This window comes from Octodon degus, unplaced genomic scaffold (genome assembly GCF_000260255.1).
Source record: "Octodon degus isolate 3935 unplaced genomic scaffold, OctDeg1.0 scaffold00090, whole genome shotgun sequence".
Classification (NCBI taxonomy): domain Eukaryota; kingdom Metazoa; phylum Chordata; class Mammalia; order Rodentia; family Octodontidae; genus Octodon; species Octodon degus.
In genome coordinates, this window is record NW_004524666.1 from 5,436,954 (window position 1) to 5,451,205 (window position 14,252).

At 36.2% G+C, this 14,252-nt stretch overlaps 1 protein-coding gene across 4 annotated transcripts in view; it reads right to left on the bottom strand.

The window, feature by feature from the left end:
• The window catches only part of Atg5 (autophagy related 5), a 180,210-nt gene that overhangs the window by 120,116 nt on the left and 45,842 nt on the right, over window positions 1-14,252 (bottom strand). For all 4 annotated transcript variants that reach the window (XM_004637464.2, XM_012516069.2, XM_023722336.1 and 1 more), the window contains one exon: window positions 8,261-8,339. In XM_004637464.2, the coding sequence (XP_004637521.1) occupies window positions 8,261-8,339 (79 nt within the window). The remainder of the gene's footprint in view (window positions 1-8,260; window positions 8,340-14,252) is intronic.

Here is a 14,252-nt window from a genome sequence, read left to right on the forward strand (position 1 = left end):
AAAAATATTTACAATCAAATGAAAATGCAGATACAACTTACCAGAACCTATGCGATACAATGAAAGCTGTCTTAAGAAGAAATTCACTTATAGCAGTAAATTCCCACATTAGGAACAGAACAAGTCCAAATAAACAATCTTATTCTGCACCTGAAGGTCCTAGAAAAAGTAGAGCAAGTCAAGCCCAAAGCCCAAAGAAAGCAGGAAATTATAAACATTAGAACAGAAGTTAATGCATTAGAGATGGAAAAAAAAATGAATAAAGGAAGCAAAGAGTCAGTTCTTTGAAAGAATAAATAAAATTGATAAAGCCCTAACCAACTAAACCAAAAAAAAGGAAAGAAAAAACCTAAACTCATGCAATAAAGAATAAAAAAAGTTAAATCACTATAGATCCTAGAGAAACTGAGAAGATCATCACTACGTACTTCCTGTGGAGGACCACCTGAGCACCTCTCCTTGAAAGAGGAGCAATTGTCTTCATTTTGGCTGAGCCTGACCCTATTTTCTTGTATTGATATGTACAGAGCTGGCTAAGACTTCTTTTTATCCTTTCAATTGACCTTAAGCAATTATATGGGGCTAGCCGAGGTGTTGGTGGTAATTTTTGAAGATGTCATGCATGTTCCCCTAACCTGCTGCTCTTTAATATGAGCAGGGTTGAGAAAGGACCAAGAGCCAGTGCTCCATACTGTCGGCTGGAATTGAGCCTCTAGATACAGGATATGACTTCCAGAGGCTTGAAAGATTACATATCAGGGCTGAAGCCCTGATATAGACTCTCACATTAGCACAATGTAAATTACTTTCTCTGCATTTCCTTCTCTATGCCTATGACAGAGGTAAATGCAGACAACCTACCTAGGCCAGCTCACAATACTCACCTACTTCCCACAGTTCTCTTCCTCAAGTCACTCCTCCTCTGTTAAATAAAACCTGGGTGCAGCCCTGGGTTGGGTTATCAATTCCAGAAACCCATGATCATGGCTGGACTTAGGGCCCCTTGGCTCCCCATAATTATAAATATGTTTTAGTGTCTTTATTTTCGCCGTGGGTTGCATTGAATGGTAGACTGGAATTAACTTCCACTAACGTGAGATTCCAATAACGTATTTTTGGGATAGACCTCTTGGACCCAGATGAGAACCTGGAGGGGACTCTTACAACTTCCAACATCTTTACTCTCATGGGATAGAAAACAAAAGGAAATGGACAGTTTCCTAGACACATATGAAATGCCAAAGCTGAGTCAAGAAGATAAACTCTGATAACCCAATAATGACAAATGAAATTGAAACTGTAATTAAAAACCCACCAACAAAGAAAAGCCCAGATGCCAATGGATTCACAAGAAAATTCTGCAATAAATTTAGAAAAGATTTAATGCCAGCTTTTCTCAAACTCTTCACTGAAATTGAAAGGGAAGCAATTCTCCCAAGCTCATTCCTGGAGGCAAGTATTACTCTAATTCCAAAACCAGAAAAAGAGAACTACAGGTTAATCTCTCTAATGAACACAGATGCAAAAATCCTCAATAAAATACCAGCAAACAGAAGCCAGAAGATCATCGAGAAGACTGTACATCACAACCAAGTGGGATTCATTCTAGGAATGCAGGGATGGTTCAAGATATGCAAATGCAGAAAAAGCTATAGAGAATTGGAATAGCTGGTCTCCATCTCAACCTGATAAAAGCCATCCATGAGAAACCCACAGCCAACATCATACTAAATGGGCAAAGACTGAATGAAGGTCTTCATTTTAAAATCATTAACAAGACAAGGATGTCCACTGTTCTGGAAACATTAGCCACAGGAATTAGACAAGAGAGAGAGAAATAAAAGGAATAAGGATTGGAAAATAAGAAGTAAAATTATAATTATTTGCCAATGACATGATATTCTACATAAAGGGTCACAAAAACCACCAAGAGTCTTGTAGATTTAATCACCAAATTCAGCAACACAGGAGGATAGAAAGTTAACACTGAAAAATAAATAGCGTTTCTGTACACAATGAGCGCACTGAGAAATTAGGGAAACCACAATAACACACACAAAAAAAGAAATTCTTAGGAATCAATCTCACTAAGAAAGTAAAAGATTTATACAGTGAAAATTATGGTACTCTGAGAAAAGAGACTGAAGAGGATTTGAGAAAATGAAAAAATATTCCACCTTCCTGGATAGGAAGAACCAACATTGTGAAAATGGCCATACTCCCAAAATTGTTATACAGATTCAATGCAATCCTGATTAAAATACCATTAGTATACCTCACAGAACTAGAGAAAACTGTCCTCAAATTCATTTGAAAGAAGAGACCCAGGACCAAAGAGAGAGCTCTGCAGTCTAAAGAGCCTGTTTAGGCAAGCTTAGGCAGGTGCACGCGTCTGTGGTTCAATCCCAGGCACCAATCCCCGGCACCATATGCTGTACCAGCTGCACCCTCAGGGCAGGGCTGAGCCAGCAAAGTAATGATGATGATGGTGATGGTGATGGTGATGGTGATGGTGATGGTGATGGTGATGGTGATGGTGATGATGATGATGAAAGAAGAGATTCAGAGTATCAAAAGCAATCCTGGGAAACAAAGAAAAGCAGGGGATATCTCAATCCCTGACCTGAAATTATACTATAAACCTACTGTGATAAAATCAGCATGGTACTGGCATAAACACAGACCTGAGGATCAATGAAACATACTAGAAGATGTAGACACAACTGCAGATATACTCAGCCACCTTATCTTTGATAAAGGGGCAAACATGCTCACTGGAAGAAAGACAGCCTCTTTAACAAATGATGCTGGAAAAACTGGCTTTCCACATGTCAAAGGCGAAGACTAGACCCATGCCTATTACCATGCACAAAGCTATAGTCAAAATGGAACAAAGATTGAAATATTAAAACAGAAGCACTAAATCTTCTGGAGGAAAATGTAGGTAAAAATCTTAAACACCTAGGGGTAGGTACAGAGTCCATTAACAAAAACCAAATTACACAGGAAATACTTCAAAGAATCAACAATTGAGATCTCTCTTGTCTTTTTTTAAAAGTTTCTGCACTTCAAAGAAAATCTCCAACACAGTAAAAAGAAATCCCACGAACTGGGAAAAAATTATGGCTGACTATCCCTAGGTCTTCTATTTAGAACACATAAAGAATTTTTAAAAGTCACCCCCTGCCCAAATTTAAAGACCCAATCCAAAAATGGGTATCAGAGATGAATATACACACTTCTCAGAAGAATACACATGGCAAGTAAATATATGAAAAAATGTTCAATATCATTGGTTATTCAAGAAATGCAAATTAAAACAACACTGAGATTCCATCTCACCCCAGGAAGCATGGCTAACATCAAGAAGTCAGCTAATAACAAATGCTAGAGAGGCTATGGAGAAAAAAGAACCCTTCTACACTGTTGGGGGTGCAGACTGGCACAACCACTATGGAAATTCCACTGAAAGCTAGGATTAGAGACCCCATTCAAGCCAGCTATTCTCCTCCTGGGTATTTTTCCAGAAGAACTGAAAATCTTATACCACAGTGGTACATGTGACCCATGTTTAGAGCAGCACAATCTGTTATAGCTAAATCCTGGAAACAACCCAGATGCCCATCAACTGAAGAATGGAGAAAGATGTGGTATTTTTACACAATGAAGTATTATTCAGCTATGAAAGGGGATAAATTTGAGCCTTTTGTTGATAAACAGATGCAACTACAGAACATACTCTTTAAGTGAAATAAATCAGAAGTGTATGTACAAACATATTGTCTCCTTAGTGTGAGAAACTGAAAGAAAAATGGAATCTGAATGGTACAATGAATATTGGGAAAAGAGAACGAACTTAATCAGAAGGAAAGAGTTACTGAGTTGAAAAGGACAGGAAAGGGAGTGGGGGAAAGAGATTTACGGTTGTATGTAAGCAGGATCATTGGGAAAACTGTACTGTACATTTTTGCTGGTCTATGGAAAGAAGAAGTTAATGCTTTAATCTGTCTCCATTTTTCAACTTTTTGTACTTTTTCAGTCTTAGTTTCTTACACATTTTTGTTGTTGTTTCTTCCAATTTTACATACATATATCTGCTAATATGAATAATTTGCTAGAAGACAACAATGTATTATAAAAAATACTGTGAAATTTGTATTACTTTGTTAAGTGAAATTCTGTACCACTTGTTATTTTTTGTTTTAATTCTAATTTGTACTCTCTCTAAAAAATAAAAAGAATTAAAAAAAAAAAAAACCTGAAAAAGGTTCTATAAACTTTGTTGGCAGTCACAGAGGTAGTTTTTGTGGTCAACATAATTCTGGTCATCTAGAAAACTTCAGTGGTCAAGGTGGCTTTGCTGGAAGCTGTGGTAGGGATGGTGGATATGGTAGCAGGCAAGATAGCTAAAATGGATTTGATAGCAAAATAATGTTGGAAGTGATACAAACTAAACATGATTTTGCCAATTACAACAATCTTCAAATTTTGGACTCACAAAGGAATGCAACTTTGAAAGCAGAAACACTGATTTCTATGGTGTTGAAGGCTATTACTTTGCCAAATCACAGAATCAAGGTGGCAATGGCAGTTCCAGTGGCAGCAGTAGCTATGGAATTGCAAGGTTTTAATTACTTCTAGGAAACAAGGCTGAGCAAGAAAGCAGACACTAAGAAATAACATGGAAGCTACAGGTTACAGCAGATTTGTGAGGTCAGCCATACAAAGTAGTAGCAGGACCTAGCTGCTACAAAGAAGACATGTTTTAGACAATACTCACGTGTAAGGGCAAAAAACCTAGAGAAATGTATTTGTGACTAATTGTGTGACAAGCTCGCTTAGTTTTTGTTCTGTGGAAAGTACAAAACATTCCAACAAAGGGATGTAATATAAATCTTCACACAATTTATTGCTAAATGTATGATCATGACATTGAATAAATGCATCTTTTAAAAAAAAAGTCTCACAAATACCCAAGTCTGAACAGTGAAAGTTTGTCAGTCTTGCTTTCCGCAAAATAATGGTGTCCTATGAAAAAAATATGGCACCAGTTTTTTTTTCAAGACAATCATATCTGGCATGCAATACAAGTATATTATGTGTATTTCATCACGTAAGATATTACAAATATATGGACTATAGAGTCAGGATTATACAATTAAGCCTGATGTGGGGGCAGATATCTATAATCACAGCCACTCAGGAGGCTGAAGCAGGAGAACAGCAAATTTGGGGCTAATCTGGGCAATTTAGCAAAACCCTATCTGAAAATAAAATGTAAATAGAGCTGGGAATGTAATTCAGTGCTAGAGCCTCCCTAGGTTCGATCCTCACTACCATAATTAAAAAAAGAACAATAACAATAAATAATTTAGGGTTGTGATATTACCTCTATGTTATAGCACTTGTTAAAAAAAAAAGTATGTGAGGCCATTGGTTCTATTTCCAGCAAAAGAAAAAACAACTGCACAGTTTGACCCAGAAAAGTCTTAAAGGAACCAGTATTCTTTTTATTCTGCTTATATAGATGTGAAGAATACAATAACCAGCAGGAGTCCGGTGTGGTATTGCTTTGTGGTAAGGTCCATTGAAGTTTTAACTGCCACTGTTTCTGAAGATTAGTGCAAATATTAACACAGTGGCAGGTACCATCTCAACTATCATTACTGAAACAAATTTGGGCTGGTGGATCCCTTGCCCAAGCATACTGAGGCTCATGGTAGTATTCAGATAAAAACAGTCCTTAGCCTTTTCTACCATTACAATCCATCGACATATTCAACCAGTAATTATGAAGGACTTAGTGTGAGCTACCCACCTTTAAAAATCTGAGTGTGCTAATGTTTTATATTTGTCACTCACAAACTCCTGAAAGAACCATACTTCATGACATACAGCAGAGCATCCAATTTGCTAACTTAATTAACAGACAACTGTGGTTTACTTTAATATTGGTTTCAACATCTATTGGATTGCATTTCTCTTACAAAAATCAACCACGTAAATAATGCAGTATTTTCTCATTTTCCAACACTAACAGGAAAGACACAACAGGCAATAGAGAACTTCTACTTTTAGTGAGTCTAAAGTAGTTTTACCTTTTTTACACCACCTAAACTAAAATTGTATATAGATGCAGCCCTTGCTCTGCATACACCATGGTAAGTAACTTGTAGGAGTCACTTCCAGGTTCTCGTCTCAGTTCAAGAAGCCAATATTTACAATCCCAAAGTTACGTTATTGGAATCCCATCAGGTTGATTCCAATCTACCACTTTCAGTGCAACCCACGGTGAAAATAAAGACACTAAATTATATTTTCAATCACTGGGGAGTCAAGAGGCTCTAAGTTCAGTCACAAAGATGGCTTCCCAAAACAAAGAGCGACCCAGGGCCTCACCCGGTTTTTATTCAGTGGGGGAATGGCTTGAAGAGGATTGACTGAGAATTGTGGGAAGTAGGTGACCATTGTGAGCTGAGCTGGGTGAGTGGCCTACATTTACTTCTGCCATATGCAGAGAGGATATGCAGAGAAAGTAATCTGCATTATACTATTATGCCATAGAGATAGCATCTAATGTTTTGGGGGGTCTGGTGCTTCAGCTTTGATGTAGTGTTTCAAACCCCAGGAAGTCATAGCCTCCATCTCGAGGCTTGAACCCAGCTGGTGGCGCTCTATCGTCCTGTCTCAACTCAGCTCACATTAAAGAGAAGCAGGTTTACCAAGGAAACATGCGTGCCACCTTCAAAGACTATCACCAGCACCTCAGCTAGACCAATACGCATTGCTTAAGGCCAACTGAAGGATAAACAGAAGTCCTAGCTGGCTCTGTATATAACAATACAAGGAAATAGGGTCAGGCTCAGTCAAAATGGAGATAGTCGCTCTTCTTTCAAGGAGAGCTGCTCAGGTGGTCCTCCACAGTACCTGAAATTCATACACAGATAAGAATCAAGAGCTCAATCTGAAAGGCTCCATGGTAAGTAGATCTATCTATGCAAAGAAATTTAATCCACATGTACAGGGAAATAGTACGTTCCAATGAACCACAGTCTCAATTATAGCAAAGCTAGAAGAAAAGACAATAGGAAAACTGGATAAGGAATCTTTAAGCAGTAGCTTTAAATGGGTACACACACAGGAAGGCAATCAGACACATAACTTTCAAACTCTGTACGCCTCCCATTGCCTGTTACCATTTGAGAATCACTATGAGTAATCAACTACAAGAAGTTTTCTACTTCCTCACTGGTATTTGTGAAAGGCATGGGGATAGGGACATGAGCATGGTAGAGCAGAACCAAATTGTATGAAGGAAAGAGGACCCTACACTTTATTACATATTGAGTCAAAATTATTTCACATTATATGTAGCCAGCTATTAAAAATTAAAGAAACAAACATTTCTCAAGGCAAAAACATCAAGTCTTTGGACTTCCCTCCAAACTTTCTCTTCCTTCAATCAATATAGCCTTAAAATTTCTCAATACTGTGTCTTCCTTTCTACTCCTATGCTCATATTCTTTATCTAGGAATTCTATTTGAATTTTTTAATTCACATAAATTTTCAAAACATTATCAGCCAAGTGTGGTGGTGTATGCCTGCAATCCCAGCACTCACGAGGCTGAGGCAGAAGGATTGCTGTGAGCTTGAGGCCAGCCTGGGCTACAAAGTAAGTTCAGGGCCTAACTGAACTACACAGCAAGACCCTGCCTCAAAAAACAAAAACAAAAGGAATTACCAATTTTCAATACAGTATATTCAGCTCTAAAACTTTAATGTGGGCTGGCCAAATAGCTCAGCACATTAAAGCACCTGCAAGCAGGCTCAGGGACTGGGAGTTCGATCCCCAGGCCTGCCTATGCCGGCTCCACCCCTGGGGCATGCTGAGATGGCAATTGAGACTGGATGTGGTGACGCATGCCTGTAATCCCAGCTCTAGGGAGGCTATGAACAAGGGGATCACTAGGAGTCAGATCTAGTAGTGAGACCCTGAACACCCTGTAGACCCTTCCCTAAAAATAGAAGAAAACAAAAAAAATTTTTTTACTATATCTGAAGAAGTTTTATCTTCACACTATGCACACTAAATTTAAAGTTTAAACAGGTTAGCAAAAAGTTAGAAACTTTATACTTAAACACTAATGGAGGCTTAGCTGAGTGTCATGGGAATCGTAATAAATAATTCCACTTAAAAAGAAATGTCATTCTAATAGGTAACATGTGTAGAATAATCAGAAAGTGGTATTTAAACTATACCTTAAAATGCACTATGATGTTCCATGGAAGAGCTGAACTTGATGCAAGAAGATCAAATAGCAAACCAATTGGATAATGCCTAAAAATAAAAGAGTATTATTTTAAGTAAAAAAAATATATGAAGTAATAACTACACCTCCAAAACAACTTTAATGGCAACTAAACATTTATATAGTTCAACTCCTGGAGTAATAACAACATACTTTCTACGCATCTGATGGTTTTCTTCTAGCTAATATTTTCTCACAGAAACCTCAATACACATGATGAGATGACAAGCAGCCACTGTCATGAACTGTTATAATACTGTAGTATCAAATTATCATTCCAGTGTTGAGTGGGCACCTGTTTTCAGCTATTCAAATATTTTTTTTTATTTTTAAAATTTTTGAAACTTGTAAGAACTAAGTAAAAGCACACAGTTGTTTATCTAGTATTTATGAGGCCATGGATTCAACCCCATTATTATAGGAGAAAAAAATATGCTTTACAACTTGTATTAACCTGCTTTTCTCATAGAATAGTAAGTGTCAACATTTCCCCAAATATTGACCATTCTTCTGAAAACTGATTAACCTTTTAAAACTAACAGTAAGACAGGTATGGTGGCATATGTGTGTGATCCCAGGGCTCTAGAGGGTTGAAGCAGGAGGATCATCACAATTTCAAGCCCAAAGTGGGCAATTCAGCAATACACTGTCTTAAAATAAAAAAGGGCTGAGGATGTAATATGAAAGCTTTGGGTTCAATTTCCAGTATCACAAAACTAAGTAAATACACTTTTAAAAATTAAGAATAGCTTTAGATTTTTTTTTTAAATAAAAGAATGTGCCAGGCATGGTAGCATACACCTATAATCCCAACACTCAGAAAACTGAGGCAGGAGGATTGCTGTGAGTTCAAGGCCAGCCAGGGTTACAAAGTTAGTTCAAGGTCAGCCAAAATTGCTTAGTGAGACCAAATAAACAAATAAAAAAATATTTCATAATATAGCTACTATTCATAGTAAACCACTTCACTTAACTATAAACAAATGTGAAAAAGACAAATCTTACAGCTATCAATGGACAAATAATTTTTAAACTTATCTAGTTAGAAGATCTAAAGTGAGCTCCCTTAGTGTACCAGAATTAAATAGTCCCAACAAAGGATGAAAGAGTTCTACATATACACTTCTGTAGCCTCTCCATAATATAATGGTTGTTTCTGGATTAAAGAACTATTAAATTTGAAAATATATAATCTCCCTCAAGTCTCTAACTAAGATTCAAATATTAGTAAAGAGGAATAACAGTGTAGCTCAAGGGAGAAAAAAAATCACCTAAACTGTATGACTCAAGTCAATAACTTCTGAGGATAACCCACTAATATTATAAACTGCTAGACAGTGTTGGATTGTTTTGCTGAATTAAAACACCTATAGTATTTAGATGCCAACAGAATATCCACTTCTGATAGGACTAAACAAAAAAAAAGAGGATACAAAGGAAAGATCATTTTGTGTTTATATATACAAAGCAGGACAGATATACAGCTACTTTCGCTTAATTCAATGAGAAGAAAGAGGTGTACTACTAGCGTCTGGACAGGATATCCTGTCTGTTTCTTGTACTATGGATAACCACTAAGAAGATAACAATGTACAATGTATTGATTATCGAAACTGTCCTATAAATCAGCTTTGAAAATGTCTCATTCATATGTTTCTCAATAAAATTAAATTTAGAAAAAAAAAAAAAACTGCATGAGGCCCTTGATTTGATCTCTATAATGGATGGACAGATAGAAGGAATGAAAGGAGGAAAGGAAGGGAGAGGGAAGGATGGGAGAAAGGTGGAAGGGGGAGGGAGGGTATTGAAAGAGGAAAGGAGGGTGGGTCTAAGTAATATATATTTGTTTACTTACATCAATGTAACCATTATGTTCTACAAACGTGTACCAATAAAAATTTTACATTTTTAAAACTCAATTAGTTTACCCTATGTATTAGAAAAAGTACCAATGCAAGTATATTAAAGTAGATAATACCTGATGTATAAATCAATAAAGATCCACAGAATACTGATCCACTGTATACAAAAAGATCCACTGGACCAAATTTTAAGTTCTTGGTTTTGTTTTTGTTTTTGAGTAGTTCTAAACAGTTTAAAGATGAATGTATCTTAATTTTTATTCCTTTTTTTTTTTTTTTCAAAGGTATCAGGAATTGAACTCAGGACCTTGGGTGTGACAGGTAGGCTCTTGTGCCTCTGAGCTATATCTCTGATCTCTTTTTTTATTCCTTATCAGCTTTCCAAAGACCACCAAAAACTAGCTCTAGAAAACAAATCTTACTCTCTAGTAATTGTCATCTGTATCTACTGTGGGAACATTTTAGACTTTTCAAGATACAAACAACCTTCTGTGACACATGTGTCATAGGTTCATCACCAGTACAGTAGGCTTCTTCTCTTCCCCTCCCCTCCCCTCCACTTCTCTCTCCTAAAAAAGGTAAAGAATGGGATACCTGAAGGACGATACAATAATGCACTCTTCTTCTATTTCTTACTATGTTACCTGAAGTATTCCACCATTTTCTAAGAAAATGTAAAGTAAGAATATAGAAACTATCTTTGGAATCTCATCTAACAATCCATTACAAAAAATATTTTTAATTCCTCTTTTGCTCCCTATCAGTAAAGAGAAGAAAACTGACAAAGGAAGTTATTTCACAATTAGACAAATCAGGAAACACATCTGAAGACATAGTAGTACTCTGAGCTTTAATGACAATGGTGAAATTGATGGTTTAAGTGAAATCTCAAACTATGAGTCTTTACATATTCTATGTAAATGCTGTACGGCAAGAACTAATAAATATTGTATTTCTAAGGACAAAACAAATATATACTATTATCAATTTAGAAATTCAACAGAATACTTTATTACATAGTATTTTATTAAAAGAATATGAACTTTTACTACAAGGATTTACGGCAATATTTATCTTTTGGATTTTTTGGCAGAACCAGGGATTCAACTCAGACCCTTGCGCTTGCCAGGCAAACACTTGTTCTACTGAGCTATCTCCCCAGCCCTAGTATTTATCTTTTATAATATCTGTGTTCTTACCTGATAAATACATGCTTACACTAGATTAATACACAAAGGTAATTGGAAGGAACTGACAGTACAGACATGCAAAAAAAGCACCGAACAGATTGTTCTAATTGGTATTTACTAATATAAAAGAAAATATAATAAAATTGTGTGCTATTAAAAAATTTTAAAAATTCTAGGGATGGGACAATAACTTAACAGTAGAACACATGCCTAGCATGTGTGTAAGACCCTAGGTTTGATCCCTAGCACTACCAAAAAGTTTTCCCTTCTCTTTTCTTCTTGCAGCTAAGTGAACACACACACACAAAATAAAAAAAAACCCTGAAAACTAATGACAACTAATTAGCAGTTAATTTTATTTTTTTATTTTTTATTTTTTGAAATTTCTTTTTTTTCAACAAATTTATTAAGACAAATAGCAATGAGAGAGTTTCAAATCATATTGGTAGGACAGTTTCAATGATTAACACATTGCATACTCTCTTCCTAGTGGTTATTTGCTGTACAAGATGCAGACATGATATCCTATTTACAATCACAATTTTTTTAACAAACACTATTACAACAAATCCCTCTATTCATTAAGAGAATGTAACTATATATCTATCCTAATTATTTTGAATACAGATACAAAATGGACATTCATTTATATATCCCCTTTTTTACTTCTGTCATTTGAATATTTTAGGTATGTTAACTCAGCAAAATAGTCTAAAAGAGTCCAGTAATCCATAGTAGTACTGGGTCTTCCACTTGACTGGTAGTGTCAAAAATTGTTGATCCAAGTCCCTTACAGCTCAACATAACACCATGGCTTTACTTTTTATATTTTGTTTTTATACTTTTCTGCTGGATGGTTAAGACCAAGATAAAGCAAGACCTATGCAACAAGAGTTGTAGCTTTTGGATCTGATAAGATCAGTAAAATCCCCTCAGGATTTATCCTAAAATCCTGTACCTCAGATTGTAGAGCCTTTGTCAGTGTCAGCCATGTGGATGAGTCACGGCCATTGCTTGGCCAATGTGCTCCCCGTGAAAGCCTGAGAGAATGTTTTCTTTCCATGTGACTCTCCTTAGGCCCACTCTATGTCATCGATCACTTTCCTCTTTGGCCCCATAATCTTCTTGATCAGAAAATTTGGGACACTACCGAGGTACATGACGTTACAGTACAAGTTCTCATATGTCCTGAGTCTTAATTGACCTTAGAAGGCTAGGGCCAAAATGTTGGCTTTCCTTGTAGCCCTCCTTTTTCTCTAATTTTGGTCTGCAAACTTAGGTTGTTAACCCTCCAGGAGAGAGCTTATTGTTATTACCATACAACCTAGGCTGTTAAGCTTAACCTCACTATCTGTCTGAATATCAAACATCTTAGGTATAACATGAAACAGGTATTTTTCATCAAGTATTGATATGTTGAACTTTAAGTCCCTACAGAATACGATGAAAAACATTTAAAAAATTAAAATGTATTTTAAAAATAGACACAAAGAATTATGTAATTCTTATGTTTACACGTAAGTCCAGAAATCTAACCATATACAACCTTGTAGTAGGACAGTCCCGCAACATTCCTTTTGCTGTCTCCAGCCTTCATTTACCACCCCCTTCTTTCTGAACAATCATCTACCAGCAGCTAATTTTATTCAGAAAACATTCTCCATTTTTGGTCCTTAAAAAAAAAAAAAATCAGAAAAATAAAATAAATTTTTGAATTTGCTTCATTTAAATGAAAATTAAAACTTTTTAGTATATACTATTCCCTCATCCTAACTTCTCTAAATTACTTACAAAATAATGTGTTCATGTACATATGTATGTCAAAGTAAGTTTTCTTTTTTATCTAGTACAGGGAAAACTGACAAAAAGTTAAATAAGGCTCCTAAAACTTTATTTACCTATGACTAAATGCAGATGCTTATGTTTGAATGATTATCATACAAGGATATTAACTTGAAACTAAGATATCCTCTGAGGATGCTGCTGAGTGGTGTAGTGCTTGCCTAGTATACAAGGTGCTATTGTTTATTCCTAGATGACCCCCTCAAAGCCTCATGCAGTCATGGGGCTGGCTTCTAGAGTTAGTGATTAATTCATGATCCAATGCTGGGATTATGGGTTTCATTGCTTCTGCGGTTAAGGGTATGAGTGCTACCCAGCCCTGAGGCAGATAACCTAAATGCAACATAAGGAAGGGAGAGAGGCTTGTTCTAAGCCACTACTCTTCCCTTTCTGCCTTTGTTCTTGCTGTTTTCTGCCGCTATGAACTGCTACCCTCTGTCATGTGCCACTCTGCCTTGGAGCCAGCTGAGTATGGACTGAAACCTCCACAAACTGTGAGCTAAATAAACCTTTCCAGGCTGGGGATATAGCCCAGTGGCATAAGTGCCTGCCTGGCAAGCGTAAAACCCCAAGTTAATCCCCAGACTCAAGGAAAAAAAATAAAGTTAAATAAACCTTTTCTTCCTTACTTGTAGGTGTCAGTTACTCTGTCCCAGCAATGAGAAAAAAATAACTGTGACACAAGGGTTTCAATTCTAACACCAGGAACAAAAAAGTGTTATACTCAAAGACATCTGAATTAGTTGTTTCCTTGACTATTTGACAGATCCATTAAGATTCACAAAGATCTATTAAAAAATACAAAAATCAAAGATAATGAATTTCTCATATACTGTAGGTCTGATTTATACCAATTATGAAAATACTAATGTGCACAACTCCCTTAAATATAATTATATCAGAAGACTCCTAACCCACAATACAAAAACCACATAAGTCACAATTGTAAATAAATCATAATTTAGCCATTTAGCTGTTATGCTGCTACTTCTAACATCTAAACTAAGTAAAATAGAAAAGGAAATGGTTAAGGATTAGAAATAAATAT